General features: G+C 42.1%; 1 protein-coding gene across 1 annotated transcript in view; it reads right to left on the minus strand.

The window, feature by feature from the left end:
• LOC110491256 (globoside alpha-1,3-N-acetylgalactosaminyltransferase 1) overlaps positions 1-22,287 on the minus strand; it is a 43,458-nt gene extending 21,171 nt beyond the window's left edge. The window contains exon 1 of the mRNA XM_036989493.1: positions 21,985-22,287. Coding sequence (XP_036845388.1) covers positions 21,985-22,069 — 85 coding nt within the window. The 5' untranslated portion in view covers positions 22,070-22,287. The remainder of the gene's footprint in view (positions 1-21,984) is intronic.
• Between the last annotated feature and the right edge of the window lie 368 nt (positions 22,288-22,655).

Raw genomic sequence — 22,655 nt, forward strand, 5'->3', positions numbered from 1 at the left:
AACACCATGGGCCAGAAAAGGATGAACACATTGGCCATGCTGTCATTTCAGCATGACTTCTGCAGAGTTCAAAACAACTGGAAAATCTATACTTCTGTGAGATCAAAACTGGAAATTCAGAGAAAAAAAAATACTAGCTCAGACTGGGAATCTACATTTTGAACGGTCATTCAACTCAGAATTCCAAGTCAGGAACTCGGGCCTCTTTCTAGAGCTGCGACCTGAAGATCTCTGATGTCATCATGATTTGACCTTGTCCCCCCCCTCCCCCCAGAGATCCCAGTTGTCTTGAAAGCACCATAAATCCAGAGAATGCCATACTTTGATGACAACATTTTCCCACGAAAGACCACCTTCCTGTTTAAGTGAGCACAGCACAACAAGGTGAGTCCAAAAATGTATTCTATGCTGCTGTATAAATGAAGTAATGTGCCAGGGAGATGTGTATATATATATAAACTCTACATGTACAGTGCCTTGCGAAAGTATTCGGCCCCCTTGAACTTTGCGACCTTTTGCCACATTTCAGGCTTCAAACATAAAGATATAACACAATTTTTTTGTGAAGAATCAACAACAAATGGGACACAATCATGAAGTGGAACGACATTTATTGGATATTTCAAACTTTTTTAACAAATCAAAAACTGAAAAATTGGGCGTGCAAAATTATTCAGCCCCCTTAAGTTAATACTTTGTAGCGCCACCTTTTGCTGCGATTACAGCTGTAAGTCGCTTGGGGTATGTCTCTATCAGTTTTGCACATCGAGAGACTGACATTTTTTCCCATTACTCCTTGCAAAACAGCTCAAGCTCAGTGAGGTTGGATGGAGAGCATTTGTGAACAGCAGTTTTCAGTTCTTTCCACAGATTCTCGATTGGATTCAGGTCTGGACTTTGACTTGGCCATTCTAACACCTGGATATGTTTATTTTTGAACCATTCCATTGTAGATTTTGCTTTATGTTTTGGATCATTGTCTTGTTGGAAGACAAATCTCCATCCCAGTCTCAGGTCTTTTGCAGACTCCTTCAGGTTTTCTTCCAGAATGGTCCTGTATTTGGCTCCATCCATCTTCCCATCAATTTTAACCATCTTCCCTGTCCCTGCTGAAGAAAAGCAGGCCCAAACCATGATGCTGCCACCACCATGTTTGATAGTGGGGATGGTGTGTTCAGCTGTGTTGCTTTTACGCCAAACATAACGTTTTGCATTGTTGCCAAAAAGTTCAATTTTGGTTTCATCTGACCAGAGCACCTTCTTCCACATGTTTGGTGTGTCTCCCAGGTGGCTTGTGGCAAACTTTAAACAACACTTTTTATGGATATCTTTAAGAAATGGCTTTCTTCTTGCCACTCTTCCATAAAGGCCAGATTTGTGCAATATACGACTGATTGTTGTCCTATAGACAGAGTCTCCCACCTCAGCTGTAGATCTCTGCAGTTCATCCAGAGTGATCATGGGCCTCTTGGCTGCATCTCTGATCAGTCTTCTCCTTGTATGAGCTGAAAGTTTAGAGGGAAGTTTAGAGGGAAGGCCAGGTCTTGGTAGATTTGCAGTGGTCTGATACTCCTTCCATTTCAATATTATCGCTTGCACAGTGCTCCTTGGGATGTTTAAAGCTTGTGAAATCTTTTTGTATCCAAATCCGGCTTTAAACTTCTTCACAACAGTATCTCGGACCTGCCTGGTGTGTTCCTTGTTCTTCATGATGCTCTCTGCGCTTTTAACGGACCTCTCAGACTATCACAGTGCAGGTGCATTTATACGGAGACTTGATTACACACAGGTGGATTGTATTTATCATCATTAGTCATTTAGGTCAACATTGGATCATTCAGAGATCCTCACTGAACTTCTGGAGAGAGTTTGCTGCACTGAAAGTAAAGGGGCTGAATAATTTTGCACGCCCAATTTTTCAGTTTTTGCTTTGTTAGAAAAGTTTGAAATATCCAATAAATGTCGTTCCACTTCATGATTGTGTCCCACTTGTTGTTGATTCTTCACAAAAAAATACAGTTTTATATCTTTATGTTTGAAGCCTGAAATGTGGCTAAAGGTCGCAAAGTTCAAGGGGGCCGAATACTTTCGCAAGGCACTGTATACTGTATAAATATATAGATATAGATATGTATTCTGTAGCTAAGAAATGAATACTAAGTGTATGTTGAGTAGTAAGCTGTTAGTAGCCCATGGAACGCTTTCGACATCTTGTAGAGACCTTGCCCCAACGAATTGAGGATGTTCTGAGGGCAATGTTCTGAGGGCAAGGGGGGGGGGGGTTCCTAATGTTTGGTGTACTGTGTGGAAGCCTCGCTGTGTCCAACCTCTGAAAAAAAAATTGTAGACCTTCACAAGTCTGGTTCATTCTTGGGAGCGATTTCCAAACGCCTGAAGGTCCACGTTACAAACAATAGTACGCAAGTATAAACACCATGGGACCACGCAGCCGTCATACCGCTCAGGAAGGAGACTCATTCGGTCTCCTAGAGATGAACGTACTTTTGAGAGAAAAGTGCAAAAAGTCAGTCCCGGAACAACAGCAAAGGACCTTGTATAGAATGACTATCTTCAAAGAAATGACACGGGATGTCGAGTGTCGAGAGATATGAAAGCTTCTTTTTAGTAATAATACTTGTTCACGTTACATTTAACAACTTTAGATTCTACAGAACTATGAAAGTAAGTTGCTGTAAAGAAAATGTATTTAGATACAGCTCAATGAATTAACTTAAACATTAACTCTGTAACCCATTAAAGTTACAAAAACCTTGTGGATGCTGGAGGAAACGGGTACAAAAGTATCAATATCCACAGTAAAACAAGTCCTATATCGACATAACCTGAAAGGCCGCTCAGCAAGGAAGAAGCCACTGCTCCAAAACCGCCATAAAAATGACAAGACTACGGTTTGTAACTGCATATGGGAACAAAGATCAAACTTTTTGGAGAAATGTCCTCTGGTCTGATGAAACAAAAATAGAACTGTTTGGCCATAATGACCATCATTATGTTTGGAGGAAAAAGGGGGAAACTGCAAGCCGAAGAACACCATCCCAACCGTGAAGCACGGGGGTGGCAGCATCATGTTGTGAGGGTGCTTTGCTGCAGGAGGGACTGGTGCACTTCACAAAATAGATGGCTTCATGAGGGAAGAAAATTATGTGGATATATTGAAGCAACATCTCAAGACATCAGTCAGGAAGTTAAAGCTTGGTCGAAATGGGGTCTTCCAAATGGACAATGACCCCAAGCATACTTCCGAAGTTGTGACAAAATGTAAACTTCTGACCCACTGGGAATGTTGTGAAAGAAATACAAGCTGAAATAAATCACTCTACTATTATTCTGACATTTCACATTCTTAAAATAAAGTGGTGATCCTAACTGACCTAAGACAGAGAATTTCTACTAAGATTAAGTATCAGGGATTGTGTGAAAAACTGAGTTTAATTGTATTTTTTAAATTTTATTTCACCTTTATTTAACCAGGTAGGCGAGTTGAGAACAAGTTCTCATTTACAACTGCGACCTGGCCAAGATAAAGCAAAGCAATTCGACACACAACAACACAGTTACACATGGAATAAACAAAACACAGTCAATAATACAGTAGAACAAAATAAAACAAAAAAGTATATATACAGTGAGTGCAAATGAGGTAAGATAAGGGAGTTAAGGCAATAAATAGGCCATAGTGGGGAAGTAATTACAATATAGCAATTAAACACTGGAATGGTAGATCTGCAGTAGATGAATGTGCAAGTAGAGATACTGGGGTGCAAAGGAGCAAGATAAATAAATACTGTATGGGGATGAGGTAGGTAGATAGATGGGCTGTTTACAGATGGGCTATGTACAGGTGCAGTGATCTGTGAGCTGCTCTGACAGTTGCTGCTTAAAGCTAGTGAGGGAGATATGAGTCTCCAGCTTCAGAGATTTTTTGCAGTTCATATATTTGGCTAAGGTGTTTGTAAACATCTGACTTCAAATGTAAATCATATAAATATTAAATATGTTGTTTCTTTGATACCCAAATAGCAGACAAGATATGTTGAAATCCATGGGCATCATGGAAATACTGTGACATCAATACATACAACAGATATAAACATTTAAAACATTTAAAAATCCAATAAAACACACTCATTAAACATTTCTTCAACAACTATAACAAAACTAATCGTGCTCTATTTTTTTGTCTAGAGCTAAGGCAAGTGTCAAACACACATTCGTTTTGGAATGTAAAAACTCTGGTCTTTTCACCCCTTACGGAAGGTTCGGGAATTTATCAGTTTCCTCCAGATATGACTCTTGGCATTCAGGCCAAAGAATTCAATCTTGGTTTCATCAGACCAGAGAATCTTGTTTCTCATGGTTTGAGAGTCCTATAAACTCCAAGCGGGCTGTCACATGCCTTTTACTGAGGAATGACTTCCGTCTGGCCACTCTACAATAAAGGCCTGATTTGTGGAGTGCTGCAGAGATTATCCTTATGGATGGTTCTCCCACCTCCACAGAGGAACTCTGGAACTCTGTCAGAGTGACCATCAGGTTGGAGAGATATGGTGCCGGAGGAGATAGCTGCCATTTTTCGGGCTCCTAACTAATTTTGTTAGTGTGGGGTTTTTTCACGTTATTTCTAACTTATTTTGTACATAACACTTCTGTCACCGTCTCTTATGACTGAAAAGAGCTTCTGGATATCAGGACAACAATTACTCACCTTAACACCATTATCCCAGAAACCTATTAGTGGCCAGGACGTCGATCATGGTCGACAGGTCAAACTTCTTTCTAGTAGACCGCATAAAAGTTTTCTAAAGATATACTACCGTTCAAAAGTTTTACATCACTTAGAAATGTCCTTGTTTTTTAAAGAAAAACAAATTTTTCTGTCCATTAAAATAACATCAAATTGATCAGAAATACAGTGTAGACATTGTTCATGTTGTAAATTACTATTGTTTATGGAATATCTACATAGGTGTACAGAGGCCCATTATCAGCAACCATCACTCTTGTGTTCTTAGCTAATCCAAGTTCATCAATTTAAAAGGCTAATTGATCATTAGAAAACCCTTTTGCAATTATGTTAACACAGCTGAAAACTGTTGTTCTCATTAAAGAAGCAATAAAACTGGCCTTCTTTAGACTAGTTGAGTATCTGGAGCATCAGCATTTGTGGGTTCGATTACAGGCTCAAAATGGCCAGAAACAAAGAACCTTCTTCTGAAACTCATCAGTCTATTCTTGTTCTGAGAAATGAAGGCTATTCCATGCGAGAAATTGTCAAGAAATTGAAGATCTCGTACAGCGCTGTGTACTACTCCCTTCACAGAACAGCGCAAACTGGCTCTAACCAGAATAGAACGAGTGGGAGGCCCTGGTGCACAACTGAGAAAGAGGACAAGTACATTAGAGTGTCTAGTTTGAGAAACAGACGCCTCACTAGTCCTCAACTGGCAGCTTTATTAAATAGTACACACAAAACACCAGTCTCAACGTCAACAGTGAAGAGGCGACTACGGGATGCTGGCTTTCTAGGCAGAGTTCCTCTGTCCAGTCTCAACATCCACAGTGAAGAGGCGACTCCGGGATGCTGGCCTTCTAGGCAGAGTTCCTCTGTCCAGTCTCAACATCCACAGTGAAGAGGCGACTCCGGGATGCTGTCCTTCTAGGCGGAGTTCCTCTGTACAGTCTCAACATCCACAGTGAAGAGGCGACTCCGGGATGCTGTCCTTCTAGGCAGAGTTCCTGTGTCCAGTCTCAACATCCACAGTGAAGAGGCGACTCCGGGATGCTGTCCTTCTAGGCAGAGTTCCTCTGTCCAGTCTCAACATCCACAGTGAAGAGGCGACTCCGGGATGCTGTCCTTCTAGGCAGAGTTCCTCTGTCCAGTCTCAACATCCACAGTGAAGAGGCGACTCCGGGATGCTGTCCTTCTAGGCAGAGTTCCTCTGTCCAGTCTCAACATCCACAGTGAAGAGGCGACTCCGGGATGCTGTCCTTCTAGGCAGAGTTCCTCTGTCCAGTCTCAACATCCACAGTGAAGAGGCGACTCCGGGATGCTGGCCTTCTAGGCAGAGTTCCTCTGTCCAGTCTCAACATCCACAGTGAAGAGGCGACTCCGGGATGCTGTCCTTCTAGGCAGAGTTCCTCTGTCCAGTCTCAACATCCACAGTGAAGAGGCGACTCCGGGATGCTGTCCTTCTAGGCAGAGTTCCTCTGTCCAGTCTCAACATCCACAGTGAAGAGGCGACTCCGGGATGCTGGCCTTCTAGGCAGAGTTGCAAAGAAAAAGCCATATCTCAGACTGGCCAAAAAAAGAAAAGATTAAGACGGGCAAAAGAACACAGACACTGGACAGAGATATGGCTTTTTCAATCCAACTCTGCCTAGGAGGCCAGCCTCCCAGAGTCGCCTCTTCAATTTCAGGGTTGTTTTAACGTGCTTTTCTTTCAAAAAACAAGGACATTTCTAAGTGACCCCAAACATTTGAACGGTAGTGTATACATTTTCACAGCGTTGCCATGGAGTGAATAATGGAGGTCCACAGTTCTGAAGCACCGTATACAGGTTAGCGCCTTTCTCGAATATTACTGCACTAACCAAATATTTTTTTAAAGTGCTTTAATTGACATAAAATTGGACCAACCCGCGGCTACATTTGTTTTCCAAACTGTCGCTACCGTAGCAACCATCTGCAGTTAGTACGTTTCCATTTCCTGTAACAGAATATTTTTGGGTTGTTCCAGTGGTGGTAGTTGTTTTTCTATGAAGTTGGGGTTACGTTTTTAATATGAGTGCTGGACCAAGAAGCAAGAAAACAAAAAAAAAAACTCTACCACTTTCACATTGAGGAAGATTATTCAAAATGTGTGTCCGATCTGCCATTCAAACAGCTCTTACTAAAGATGAGAAATGTGTGTCCCATCTGCCATTCAAACAACAAGCTCTTACTAAAGATGGGAAAATGTGTGTCCGATCTGCCATTCAAACAACTCTTACTAAAGATGGGAAAATGTGTGTCCGATCTGCCATTCAAACAGCTCTTACTAAAGATGGGAAAATGTGTGTCCGATCTGCCATTCAAACAGCTCTTACTAAAGATGGGAAAATGTGTGTCCGATCTGCCATTCAAACAGCTCTTACTAAAGATGGGAAAATGTGTGTCCGATCTGCCATTCAAACAGCTCTTACTAAAGATGGGAAAATGTGTGTCCGATCTGCCATTCAAACAACTCTTACTAAAGATGTGAAAATGTGTGTCCGATCTGCCATTCAAACAACTCTCACTAAAGATGTGAAAATGTGTGTCCGATCTGCCATTCAAACAGCTCTTACTAAAGATGGGAAAATGTGTGTCCGATCTGCCATTCAAACAGCTCTTACTAAAGATGGGAAAATGTGTGTCCGATCTGCCATTCAAACAGCTCTTACTAAAGATGGGAAAATGTGTGTCCGATCTGCCATTCAAACAGCTCTTACTAAAGATGGGAAAATGTGTGTCCGATCTGCCATTCAAACAACTCTTACTAAAGATGGGAAAATGTGTGTCCGATCTGCCATTCAAACAACTCTTACTAAAGATGGGAAAATGTGTGTCCGATCTGCCATTCAAACAACTCTTACTAAAGATGGGAAAATGTGTGTCCGATCTGCCATTCAAACAGCTCTTACTAAAGATGGGAAAATGTGTGTCCGATCTGCCATTCAAACAACTCTTACTAAGGAAAATGTCGAGAGACATTCAGAACTGTTCACAAGAATTATGGAAGTGACTTTTGATACCTTTATTTAACTAGGCAAGTTGGTTAAGAACAAATTCTTATTTTCAATGACGGCCTAGGAACAGTGGGTTAACTGCCTGTTATGGGGCAGAACGACAGACCTTGTCAGCTCAGGGGTTTGAACTTGAAACCTTGCGGTTACTAGTCCAACGCTCTAACCACTAGGCTACCCTGCCGCCCCATTAAGAGAGTTGCATACTAGCAAAGCACAAGAAACTGTTCCAGAGTGGAGAAATGGTCAAAAGAGGAGCAGAATAATTGTTTGATGATTTCAAAAAAGAAATAAGAAATAATTTCCGCTATCCAGAAATACTGTTACACGGCAAAACCATGATGGACAAATGAGCTTCAATTTGATGAGGCGACAATGATGAGGCGACAATGATGAGGCGACAATGATGAGGCGACAATGATGAGGCGACAATGATGAGGCGACAATGATGAGGCGACACAATGATGAGGCGACACAATGATGAGGCGACACAATGATGAGGCGACACAATGATGAGGCGACAGACCTCAGTTGTGCAATTTTCATCAGAATGGTGTTTGATGATATGACTGCCAAAGAGGAACTGCTCACAATCATATCGTTGAAAGGAAAAACTCGAGGGGAGGACATTTTTTGTGGCATTCAATGACTTCGTTAATAGCGCTCGGTTACCCATTTACAAACTTGTGTCCCATAACTACAGTTGGAGCATCGGCCATTATTGGCCGCATCAATGGGTTTATTGCCCTTTGAAAAAGTGATGACATTCCAGACTTCCTCAATTATCCCCGCATGATCCATCAACAGGCTTTGTGTCATAAAATGTTGACTGTGAAAGATGTCATGGATATTGCTTTCAAAATCGTGAATTCGACTCGGGACAGAAGTCTGCAGAGGCGCCTCTTCATGTCTCAACTGGAAGAAAGTGAAGCTGAACACACAGACCTCTTGCAACACACGGATGGATGTAAGGTGGCTTTAGTAGAGGTACATTCCTGGAGAGATTTAATCTGCTGAATCCGAGCAGTTGGAAGACAAAGTTAGATTGAGCTTTTTTTTGTTGGCCGCCGTAACTGTTCGGCTGAATGAGCTGCAAGGAAAAGACAATTATATTGTTGAAATTAATCGTTTTTTAAACAAAAAATGTAAATTGCTGCTTAGATTTTTCAAAAAAAAATGTCAGAGCTCGAAGGTCAGGGAAAAGCACCTGCACTTTGTGACTGTGGTCGATAGGTTGAACAGGTGAACAACATTATCGCAGACCGACGCTTATAAGACCTGTGGGAAGATTTATTGTGCTTTCTGTTTGGTGTGGAAGTTGATGTGGACAAAATTGCAACAAAAAAATTGCATCATTGTTTCACATGGAGACATCAGCCGTCAAGAGTTACATTTTGACTCTGGCAAAAGTGACCTCCAAATGGAATCGGGGGCATCAGGGGAACACTTTTGGAACCTTGTCGTGGAGGACAAATATCCAAAAAAGTTGCCATCTACTTGACAGCTTTTTTTTGGGGGGGGGGGGGGGGGGGAATCAACCTACCTTTGCGAGTCAGACATGAAGATCATCAAGTCAAAATACCAGTCCACTCAAACAGATGATCACCTGGACAGCTGCTTGAGGCTAGCGATCAGTGGCTACAAGCCAGACCATGCTAAGCTAGCTGACAGCATGCAGTGTAAATCATCCAATCAATGAAGATACATTAAATATTGCCTGGGGGGGCGGGGGGTAGACCTCGTTAGGAACAAGGTGGAAAAGTATTTGTATAAAATGTAACTAAAGTCTGGGCACACTTGCCCTAGACCCAGTCCAACTACCCCAACAGATCCACAGACGTTGCAATCACACTACCCTTTCCCACCTGGACAAAAGGAACACCTACTTGAGAATGCTATTCATTGACTCCAGCTCAGCGTTCAACACCCTATTGCCCTCAAAGATCGTCACTAAGCTAAGGACCCTGGGACTAAACACCTCCCTCTGCAACTGGATCCTGGACTTCCTGATGGGCCGCCCTAGGCGGTAAGGATAGGTAAAAACACATCTGTCACACTGATCCTCAACACGGGGGCACCTCAGGGGTGCGTGCTCAGTCCCCTCCTGTGCTGCATGGCCAAGCACGACTCCAACACCATCATTGAGTTTGCCGATGACACAACAGTGGTACAGTGGTTCCTCCACTAAAAGTTTTGTGATTATGCTGCGGGACTTAGAGGTCATTTGTGGTTTAGTACGGTACCCTGTGTCACCACTTCATTGCTCCAGACCACCACCAGGGGGAGTTAGAGCACTGATTTTGCTTTTGGGTCCTACTGTGTCTCTAACTGACAGTGAATGGGTGACATAAACCTAAATAGAAACTGATAATTGTGCACAACTTCACTTCACTTACAGCTTTTCTCCCCCCCCCCTCGCTCATTTTACGTTATTTGAAAACAAAATAATCTCCAAAATATTGTAATTTTGGAGATTATTATTATATTTATAAATTTAGAATGATATAAAAGCCTGTTGGACATTCTCACAGATATATTATCAACCCTGTTATTAGCAGGACAATATATACTGCTCATATTGTTCATGGCCCCCGAGTGGCGTACAATGGGATTTCCTTGTAGTTCTCCATCTGCATCACATGTGCGAGGTTCAAGGCACGGGGGCAGAGGGCACGGAATGGGCCGCAGAGTCGTGCACAGAAAACAGACCTAGCCCATGGGGAAGGGAGGAGGAAACTGGAGGGGGGGGGGGTTTATTGAGTAAGCATTAGAACAGGCCGCCTAAATATTTGCAGCCGTAGGTGGAAAAATATCTCTCTAGGAGCTGATCTGTCGTCAGTAGGGGAGAATAGGGGGCATGTTGTCACACGTTTCACTTACATGTACATTTATCAACATCTCTATTAAGACCCATTTATCGATGAATAGATTAAGGTATTGCCTAAATGTTTGCTTTTCTCCTTGCAAAATTAAGTTCAGACTAATAGAAGACACTCTGAACTGATGTGACAACTTGCCCCGTAGCTGACAGTATGGGACAAGTTGTCACAATGTTAGCTGTGCTGTTCGTGTCAACAGTTGAAGCAGTATACATCAACTGATACTATCTGAATATATATATATATTATTTTTTATTTTAAGAAGATTGCAAGTATATCTAAACGTCAATGCTTATTGGATATACTTGCACTTGATTGTGGTACATCCTTATAAAATGCTTATTGGATATAAATTACACTTGATTGTGGTACATCCTTATAAAATGCTTATTGGATATAAATTGCACTTGATTGAGGTACATCCTTATAAAATGAACTGAACACGAGTAATACATGACAACGTCATCAGTTCGGTTATTAGAACATATTAGAATACAAACTCTGGTTTGACAAGACATTCATCATTTTAAAAGCTGTGTGTGTGTGTGTGTGTGTGTGTGGTGTGTGTGTGTGTGTGTGTGGTGTGTGTGTGGTGTGTGTGTGTGTGTGTGTGTGTGGTGTGTGTGTGTATATGGTGTGTGTGTGTGTGTGTGTGTGGTGTGTGGTGTGTGGTGTGTGGTGTGTGGTGTGTGTGTGTGGTGTGTGTGGTGTGTGTGTGTGGTGTGTGTGTGTGTGTGTGTGTATGTGTATGTGGTGTGTGTATGTGGTGTGTGTATGTGGTGTGTGTGTGTGTGTATGTGGTGTGTGTATGTGGTGTGTGTATGTGGTGTGTGTATGTGGTGTGTGTGTGTGGTGTGTGTGTGTGTGGTGTGTGTGTTTATTTTTTCCACAGCACGTCTTTTGACTTCTGGACGGCCGTCGTTGAAAATAATAATTAGTTCTTAATTAACATAAAGGTTTAATAAATAAAATAAATAAAATGTAGTAAAAACAACATAATGATGAGAAAAAAAAGGATATACTGGCCTTTAAGAACATGTTAGGCATTAAATGTTTGTCCTCTACAAATAGAAGACAAATTGTGCAAGCTACTTTTATGTCTGTTATAGATCATGGGGATGTTATTTACATGAAGGTTACGGCATCAACACTTACATCGCTGGATGCACACTCAGGTTTATTACGGGTTGCTAGCTACAGAACTCACCACTGTGTTTTATATCGTAATGTGGGTTGGACTTCGCTGTCCGGGAGACGAGAACAACATGCTCTCTCGTGTTTATCTATAAAGCACTTCTGAATAAACCACCTTCTTATTTATCATCACTCATCAACATTAGAATTCCTAAAACCAGGTCTCAAGCTCGGATTACACTTGAGGCCCATGTGGTTTCCACAGAGTTGGGTATGGATTCCACTTGAGGCCCATGTGATCTCCACAGAGTTGGGTATGGATTCCACTTGAGGCCCATGTGATCTCCACAGAGTTGGGTATGGATTCCACTTGAGGCCCATGTGGTTTCCACAGAGTTGGGTATGGATTCCACTTGAGGCCCATGTGATCTCCACAGAGTTGGGTATGGATTCCACTTGAGGCCCATGTGATTTCCACGGAGTTGGGTATGGATTCCACTTGAGGCCCATGTGGTTTCCACAGAGTTGGGTATGGATTCCACTTGAGGCCCATGTGATCTCCACAGAGTTGGGTATGGATTCCACTTGAGGCCCATGTGGTTTCCACAGAGTTGGGTATGGATTCCACTTGAGGCCCATGTGATTTCCACGGAGTTGGGTATGGATTCCACTTGAGGCCCATGTGGTTTCCACAGAGTTGGGTATGGATTCCACTTGAGGCCCATGTGATTTCCACGGAGTTGGGTATGGATTCCACTTGAGGCCCATGTGGTTTCCACAGAGTTGGGTATGGATTCCACTTGAGGCCCATGTGATTTCCACAGAGTTGGGTATGGCTGCCTTTTCCTGTTACGCTCCTCACCTATGGAATAGCCTCCAGACTAAACTTAAACCTGAGGCTCTTGTCCCCCTGTCACTCATTTTAAACATTTATTGAAGCATTTTTATTTTTGCATTGCTTGTAACTGTTTCGGGTGATGTTCCTGTGCTGTTTGGGGAATAACCTGGTAGGGGTATAAACTGGTAGGGGAATAACCTGTTTGGGGAATAAACTGGTAGGGGTATAAACTGGTAGGGGTATAAACTGGTAGGGGAATAAACTGGTAGGGGAATAAACTGGTAGGGGAATAAACTGGTAGGGGAATAAACTGGTAGGGGAATAAACTGGTAGGGGAATAACCTGTTTGGGGAATAACCTGTTAGGGGAATAAACTGGTAGGGGAATAAACTGGTAGGGGAATAAACTGGTAGGGGAATAACCTGGTAGGGGAATAAACTGGTAGGGGAATAAACTGGTAGGGGAATAAACTGGTAGGGGAATAAACTGGTAGGGGAATAACCTGTTAGGGGAATAAACTGGTAGGGGTATAACCTGTTTGGGGTATAACCTGTTTGGGGAATAACCTGGTAGGGGAATAAACTGGTAGGGGAATAAACTGGTAGGGGAATAAACTGGTAGGGGAATAAACTGGTAGGGGAATAACCTGGTAGTGAAATAACCTGCTAGGGGAATAACCTGTCCTGTTAGGGGAATAACCTGTTTGGGGAATAACCTGGTAGGGGAATAAACTGGTAGGGGTATAACCTGTTTGGGGAATAACCTGGTAGGGGAATAAACTGGTAGGGGAATAAACTGGTAGGGGAATAACCTGTTAGTGGAATAACATGTTAGGGGAATAACCTGTTAGGAGAATAAACTGGTAGTGAAATAACCTGTTAGGGGAATAACCTGTCCTGTTAGGGGAATAACCTGTTAGGGGAATAACCTGTTAGGGGAATAACCTGTTAGGGGAATAAACTGGTAGGGGAATAAACTGGTAGGGGAATAACCTGGTAGGGGAATAACATGTTAGGGGAATAAACTGGTAGGGGAATAAACTGGTAGGGGAATAAACTGGTAGGGGAATAACCTGTTAGAGGAATAACCTGGTAGGGGAATAACCTGTTAGAGGAATAACCTGGTAGGGGAATAACCTGTTAGTGGAATAACCTGTTAGTTGAATAACCTGTTAGGGGAATAACCTGTTAGGGGAATAACCTGTTAGTGTTAGGGGAATAACCTGTTAGTGGAATAACCTGTTAGGGGAATAACCTGTTAGTGTTAGGGGAATAACCTGTTAGTGGAATAACCTGTTAGTGTTAGGGGAATAACCTGTTAGTGGAATAACCTGTTAGGGGAATAACCTGTTAGTGTTAGTGGAATAACCTGTTAGGGGAATAACCTGTTAGTGTTAGGGGAATAACCTGTTAGTGAATAACCTGTTAGTGTTAGTGGAATAACCTGTTAGGGGAATAACCTGTTAGGGGAATAACCTGTTAGTAGAATAACGTATACAACTGTTGTTGTATATTATTTATTTTACCTTTATTTAACTAGGCGAGTCGGTTAAGAACAAATTCTTATTTTCGACAGATTTGTACCTTGTCAGCTCAGGGATTTGAACTTGCAACCTTCCGGTTACTAGTCCAACGCTCTAACCACTAGGCTACCCTGCCGTATGTTTTTATTGTGTTATCTGTGATGGTTTTGTGTATTTTCTTAAATCATTGTACCTAAACTGTATGTGTAAACATGTATACACAGGGCCCAGCTGTAACAGAGACCTTGGTCTCACTCTGCGTTCCTTGTTGAAACAAAGGTATAATAATTTGAATTTTTTAATAAAATGCATAAATATGCGTGTGTATGTGTGTGTAAATGAGTGTTTTCACATGAGTTAAAATGTGAGCCTTCTGTCCCATGTGATGGTTATGCAGAGGCTTCAATAGGTTTCACATGACATGCCCCGAAATCAGTGTGACAATATGCCCCAACAAGACTTTCATGACAAATGTTCCTGCCCCCGAGCCGAAAGATAGCTTGATAAATCCATTCAAACGCAACATCATAGTTGACATTCGCCTTATTGTGTGACACTGTGCATTTCTTTGTGATTCCTTGTTGACCAAACAGTAATTGCAAAAAAATGAAAAGATTTCAAAAGCTTGTCGTAATATCAGATTGCTGATACCAACATGGGTATCCGTTAATCAAAGAAGAATTGCACCATATAGCGACTGGACCAAACATTTCCTCCATACATGATTAGCCTTGCTCACAGTAAATACTGACGATATTTGCGAACGATTTAAAACAACAACAAGATAAACATTTTGTAGAAATTAAATACTGCATATTAGGGGGGAACATGAACGCGCCAAGCCATTTATAAGGGGAATTAAATAATGCGCGTTCGAAACGGGAGTGGATGAGTTCGCTTCGTCAAAATAAAATTACATTAATATATAATTTTTTTTAAACACAAAAACGCCAACTCGTTAAACAAACCTTAACCATTCTATCTACTAAATCATATCACTTATCATATCTACATGTAGGCCCAATGACATCTAAGTACTTATTTTATTTTTTAAATTGACTTGATTTTTTAATTGTACTCACTTATAGGCATTTTGACTGATGTCCCTGAAAATCACCTGGTCCCAGTTGAATGTACAGTATAATCTATAGTAGCGGTCTAAACCCGTCACTGTACAAATAAACGATTCCATTGAGCTTCCCTCTCTCCAGAAGTATACACTCGTTCACTCTACTCAAGCAGGCATAACGTATTGGATTGGTACAGGCATGGCTGGAGGGAGGTCCCATCCGAGTCCCATACTAACTTCTAACACACCCTCCCCCATATTCCTCACACCAGTCCGAGGGAGTGTATGAGTGTACACTTCTGAAAAGGGTAGAACATCAGTACGTAGGCTATTTCTTCTATTAACTAGGTTTTTGTTCCAGCCCCCCCCCCCCCCATCAAGTTTGTTAGTGCTGGAATGGAACAAAAGCCTGCAGTGTTCCGTCCAATAGAGCAGGGCATTGTCTCCCCCTGCTGTCTGTCTGTGTGAACTGCACTCCCGAACTCTGTCCTCCACACTTAGAACAAAAAAGGGTTCCAAAAGTATTCTGCGGCTGTCTACACAGGTGAACCCTTTTTTGGTTCTTCTTTTTTTGGTTCCAGGTAAAACTCTTTTGGGTTCCATGTAGAACTCTCTGCGGAAATGGTTCTACATGTAGCCAAAAGTGTTTCTTCAAAAGGGTTCTCGTATGGGGACAGCTGAAGAACCCTTTTTGGTTCTAGACAGAAAGAAAAGTGCTAGGGGTGTACTGATGCAGTTATACAAACTAGAGGGCCGGTTTCCCAGACACAGATTAAACTTAGTCCAGGGTTATAAATCATTATCCATAGAGATTCTCTACTGAACTCAATCAAATGTATTTATAAAGCCCTTCTTACATCAGCCGATGTCACAAAGTGCTGTACAGAAACCCAACCTAAAACCCCAAACAGCAAGCAATGCAGATGTAGAAGCACGGTGGCTAGGAAAAACTCCCTAGAAAGGCCGGGAATCTAGGAAGAAACCTGGAGAGGATCCAGGCTCTTTAGTTCAGGACTAGGTTTATCTGTGTCTGGGAAACCGGCCCATTGAGAACGACACAGTGATACATTCTTTATGTCAGACACGATGACCACAGATGTCAGAGATAAATCTTTCCCTCAGCTTCCCGCTAGCCACTCTACCATGAAGACCTGATTGGTGGAGTGCTGCAGAGATGGTTGTCGTTCTGGAAGGTTCTCCCATCTCCACAGAGGAACTCTAGAGTTCTGTCAGAGTGCCCATCAGGTTCGTGGTCACCTCCCTGACCAAGGCCCTTCTCCCCTGATTGCTCAATTTGGCCGGGTGGTCAGCTCTAGGAATAGTCTTGGTGGTTCTAAACTTCTTCCATTTAAGAAAGATGGAGGCCACTGTGTTCTTGGGGACCTTCAATGCTGCAGAAATGTTTTGGTACCCTTCTCTATATCTGTGCCTTGACACAATCCTGTCTCGCACCTCTACGGACAATTCCTTCAACCTGATGGCTTGGTTTTTGATCTGACATGCACTGTCAACTGTGGGACTTTATATAGACAGGTGTGTGCCTTTCCAAATCATGTCCAATCAATTGAATTTGCCACAGGTGGACTCCAATCCAGTTGTAGAAACATCAAGGATTATCAATGGAAACAGGATGCACCTGAGATCAATTTTGAGTCTCACAGTAAAGGGTCTGAATACATACAGTTGAAGTCAGAAGTTTAAATACACCTCAGCCAAATACATTTAAACTCAGTTTCACAATTCCTGACATTTAACCCTTGTATAAATCCCCTGGTTTAGGTCAGTTAGGATCACCACTTTATTTTAAGAATGTGAAATGTCAGAATAATAGTAGAGATAATTATTTGTTTCAGCTTTTATTTCTTTCATCACATTCCCAGTGGGTCAGAAGTTTACATACACTCAGTTAGTATTTGGCAGCATTGCCTTACATTTTTTATCTCGGGTCAAATGTTTCGGATGGCCTTCCACAAGCTTCCCACAATAAGTTGGGTGAATGTTGGCCCATTCCTCCTGACAAAGCTGGTGTAACTGAGTCAGGTTTGTAGGCCTCCTTGCTCGCACACGCTTTTTCAGTTCTGCCCACAAATCCATAGGATTGAGGTCCCCATCTATGTCCCCATGTGCAGTTGCAAACCGTAGTCTGGCATTTTTATGGCGGTTTTGGAGCAGTGGCTTCTTCCTTGCTGAGCGGCCTTTCAGGTTATGTCGATATAGGACTCGTTTTACTGTGGATATAGATACTTTTGTACCTGTTTCCTCCAGCATCTTCACAAGGTCCTTTGCTGTTGTTCTGGGACTGATGTGCACTTTTCGCACCAAGTTACGTTCATTTCTAGGAGACAGAACGCTTCTCCTTCCTGAGCAGTATGACAGCTGCATGGTCCCATGGTGTTTATACTTGCATACTATTGTTTGTACAGATGAACGTGGTACCTTCAGGCATTTGGAAATTGCTCCCAAGGAAGATCCAGACTTGTCTTGTGGAGGTCTACAATTGTTTCCTGAGGTCAAGGATGATTTGTTTTGATTTTCCCATGATGTCAAGCAAAGAGGCACTGAGTTTGAAGGTCGACCTTAAATGTAAATTTATTACATTTTAATACTTTATTAAATAAAATACTTGACTTGATATTTCTTTGACGATAAAAGCCTGGACAACCCTCTTTACATGCAGCTCGATATTGAGGGTCAAAGAAGACGTTTCTGGCTGTAGGCTTTGTCATTGGTGGACAAATGACCAAAGTTATTTCAATCTGGGATCTAGAACCTCTGATTTCTTATCAACCAGGAAGTTGGCACACATCCAATATTTGATGTTTATTTAACCCTTATTTTGCCAGGTAAGGTGACTCAGAACACATTTGCATTTACAGCAACCGCCTGGGGAATAGTTACAGGGGAGAGGAAGGGGGATGAATGAGCCAATTGGAAGCTGGGGATGATTCGGTGGCCATGATTTTTTTGTTGCCAGGACACCGTTAACACCCATACTCTTACAATAAGTGCCATGGGATCTTTAGTGACCACAGAGAGTCAGGACACCCGTTTAACGTCCCATTCGAAAGATGGCACCCTACACAAGGAAATGTCCCCAATCACTGCCCTGAGGCATTGGGATATTTTTTTATAACAGAGGAAAGAGTACCTCCAACACCACTTCCAGCATAATCTGGTATACCATCCAGGACCAACCCTGCTTAGCTTCAGAGGCAAGCCAGCATTGGGATGCAGGGTGGTATGCTACTGTCAGCAAGACACTTGTAGCTATGCCAGCTTGGGCCCCACAAGGGTGCATTCTCAGCCCTCTCCTGTACTCCCTGTTCACCCACGTCTGTGTGGCCATGCAGGCCTCCAACTCAATAATCAAGTTTGCAGACGGCACTAGTATGGTAGGCTTGATAACGAACAACAACAATGAGACAGCCTACAGGGAGGAGGTGAGGGCACTCGGAGTGTGATGTTTGGAAAACAACCTCTCACTCAAAGTCAACAAAACAAAGGAGATGATCGTGGACTCCAGGAAACAGGATCACCCCCCTCCCTATCCACATCGAAGGGACAGCAGTTGAGAAGGTGGGAAGTTTTAAGCTCCTCTGCGTAAACATCACAGAGAAGGCTGAAGAAATTTGGCTGTTACCTAAAACCCTCACAAACTTTTACAGGTGCACAATTGAGAACATCCTGTCAGGCTGTATCACCGCCTGGTACGGTAACTGTACCGCCATCACTTGCAAGGCTCTCCCGAGGGTGGTGCAATCTGCACAACGCATCACCGGGGGCACACTATCTTCCCTTCAGGACACCTACAGCACCGATGTCACAGGAAGGCCAAAAAGGAAGGCCAAGATCATTCACCCCGCTACCATCCAGAAGGCGAAGTCAGTACAGGTGCATCAAAGCTGGGACCAAAAGACTGAAAAACAGCTCATATCTCAATGCCATCAGACTGTTAAACAGCCATCACTAACACAGAGAGGCTGCTGCCAACATACAGCCTCGAAATCATTGGCCACTTTAATAAAGGGATTACTAGTTACTTTAATAATATTTATATATCTTACATTAGTCATATCATATGTATATACTGTATTTTATACCATCTATTGCATCTTGCCTATGCAGCTCGGTCATCGCTCATCCACATATTTATATGTACATATTCTTATTGCATCCCTTCAGATTTGTGTGTAGTAGGTAGTTGTTGTGGAATTGTTAGATTACTTGTTAGATATTACTGCACTGTCAGAACTAGATGAACAAGCATTTCACTACACTCGCAATAACATCTGCTAACCACGTGACTGTGACCAATAAAATGTGATTTAATTTGCCTGGGTCTGATTGGTAAAGAAAGCTGCTTGTCATCCACATAGCAGTGAAACGGAATCATGACAGAGGATGATGTCACAAAGGGGAAACATACACAGGGATACATAGAGAACTAGGATAGAGAACTAGGATAGAGAACTAGGATAGAGAACTAGGAGATAGAGAACTAGGACAGAGAACTAGGATAGAGAACTAGGAGATAGAGAACTAGGATAGAGAACTAGGATAGAGAACTAGGAGATAGAGAACTAGGAGATAGAGAACTAGGAGATAGAGAACTAGGATAGAGAACTAGGAGATAGAGAACTAGGATAGAGAACTAGGATAGAGAACTAGGAGATAGAGAACTAGGAGATAGAGAACTAGGAGATAGAGAACTAGGAGATAGAGAACTAGGAGATAGAGAACTAGGATAGAGAACTAGGATAGAGAACTAGGATAGAGAACTAGGAGATAGAGAACTAGGATAGAGAACTAGGACAGAGAACTAGGATAGAGAACTAGGAGATAGAGAACTAGGAGATAGAGAACTAGGACAGAGAACTAGGAGATAGAGAACTAGGAGATAGAGAACTAGGATAGAGAACTAGGAGATAGAGAACTAGGATAGAGAACTAGGATAGAGAACTAGGATAGAGAACTAGGAGATAGAGAACTAGGAGATAGAGAACTAGGAGATAGAGAACTAGGATAGAGAACTAGGATAGAGAACTAGGATAGAGAACTAGGAGATAGAGAACTAGGAGATAGAGAACTAGGAGATAGAGAACTAGGATAGAGAACTAGGAGATAGAGAACTAGGATAGAGAACTAGGATAGAGAACTAGGATAGAGAACTAGGAGATAGAGAACTAGGAGATAGAGAACTAGGAGATAGAGAACTAGGATAGAGAACTAGGATAGAGAACTAGGATAGAGAACTAGGAGATAGAGAACTAGGAGATAGAGAACTAGGAGATAGAGAACTAGGATAGAGAACTAGGAGATAGAGAACTAGGATAGAGAACTAGGATAGAGAACTAGGAGATGGAGAACTAGGATAGAGAACTAGGAGATAGAAATCAAATCAAAATCAAATCAAATTTTATTTGTCACATACACATGGTTAGCAGATGTTAATGCGAGTGTAGCGAAATGCTTGAGTCATGACAGAGAACTAGGATAGAGAACTAGGAGATAGAGAACTAGAATAGAGAACTAGGATAGAGAACTAGGAGATAGAGAACTAGGAGATAGAGAACTAGGAGATAGAGAACTAGGATAGAGAACTAGGATAGAAAACTAGGAGATAGAGAACTAGGATAGAGAACTAGGATAGAGCATTCAATGGCATTAGCAGTCATTGCTGTTTTTTAATGAAACAGTTTGTGTGCTGTGAAGTAAGCGGAAGCCCGACGATTTAAAAAAATAAGTTGTTGACACTAAGAAGTTTAGAGTTTGGTTTGTCAATTATTCAGTGAGTAAGGGGGGGGGTCTATGCTTTTTAAGAAGATGTTGGAGCAGAGCAGTTTTAAAATAGTCTGGAAAGGAACCAGAGGTCAGGGAGACTTTAACAATAGACACAATGTTGGGGCCAACAGTAGACCTCTGAGTAGTCTAGTAGGGACCACGTCTAAGGGGCAGGTCTTCATGGTGAGCTACAGTATCAAGGAGAGACTCAAATGAGGAAAAGGAAGCAGTAGACGGTCTCAGAATAGTTGCCTTGAAGTGCCCCCTGACCAGAAATACTGGTGTGGGTTGGCTACTGTCAATCTGCGATTCAATATTTGTCTATATTTTCTGTAAAGAATCGTGAAAACTGTTCAAATAGATCTGCGGATCGATAATATCGCTATTAGAGGGACACCAACAACACGATCAATTGTTTTAAAACAGAATGTTCAAGTTGTGTCAGTTTTCTGGGATCAAGGTTGAGGCGTAGTCCGCAATGTTGTGATTTCTCATCATATCCTCATAGAATAATTGACGTTTGCAGGGCCTTCCGTTTACGTTCAGCCTTTCATTAGTTCACTTTTAAAAGCCCAAATGTGGTCATTTAACCAAGGTGAGACTTTAATACATCTGGAAGAAAAAAGAAACGCTACACCTATTTAGGCGAGGTGCTGGCTAGCGGAGTAGAAAACAAAAGAGAGCAGCACACTCTAGGAGCTCAGATGCAAAAATGTAATTACCAACGTTTCGACAGCCAAGCTGTCTTCATCAGGGTATCAGAGACTTGAATACATGACATAAAAGCCATAAAACGGAAATTGTGAACAGTGGGGCAGGACGACAGATGTTTACTTTGTCAGATCGAGGATTCGATCCAGCAACTTTTCGGTTACCGATCAAGTTCAAACAATGCAGCGATTACTCTGTGCAATAATCCATTTCTTATCTTTATAACAATGGGTATACATCTTGAAATGTAAATATTTCAACTTACCCCTCATTCGCTCACTTGCTGTGGTACAGCAACAGTTGCCGAAGACTAAAAATCTCCCCACCATCACCATCTGAAGGCTCGTCATCAGTGCTTAATTTGAGCCGGATCTTCTCCGTTTTGGACTGTTTTGTTCCGGAGCCTATTTTGTTTGAGCAACATTGTAACTTATGTGTGAGGCCAACGCTTGGCTGCGTGAGAAGCGCGCCAGTATATCTCGCATAACAAAAATGAGATGCACTTTCTATGATCTCTCTCCCTCTCTCTGCTCTGATAGACATCAGCCTGCAAACTCTCATCTCTCCAGCGTTGCACTTCGTCATTTATTTCCTTATAGAATCGCGAGAAGGGTTCTGAAGGAACTGCATCACCATTGATAAATGTAAATACATTTGCCAAAGTTATATAATTACTGCTGTCTGTTCAGAAATAATTCAGAATAGCCTACTACACCCCGATAAGGTTTTTTTTTTTTAAATAGCGTAGCTGTGGATTGTATCCCAATAACAAGGAACAGACTTAGGTCGGGAACGCTGTTCCTTGTTATTGGGCTACAATCCATTGTTTTACAAAGTGAAACAAGAGAGAGGGATGCTTTTGGCGCATCAGCCATCACAAGCGAGTTAGCTGCGCGTCAGTGAAACTGGAAAGCATTTTTAGGACAAAGCAGTTTC

The sequence above is a fragment of the Oncorhynchus mykiss genome, chromosome 10 (genome assembly GCF_013265735.2).
Source record: "Oncorhynchus mykiss isolate Arlee chromosome 10, USDA_OmykA_1.1, whole genome shotgun sequence".
NCBI lineage: Eukaryota > Metazoa > Chordata > Actinopteri > Salmoniformes > Salmonidae > Oncorhynchus > Oncorhynchus mykiss.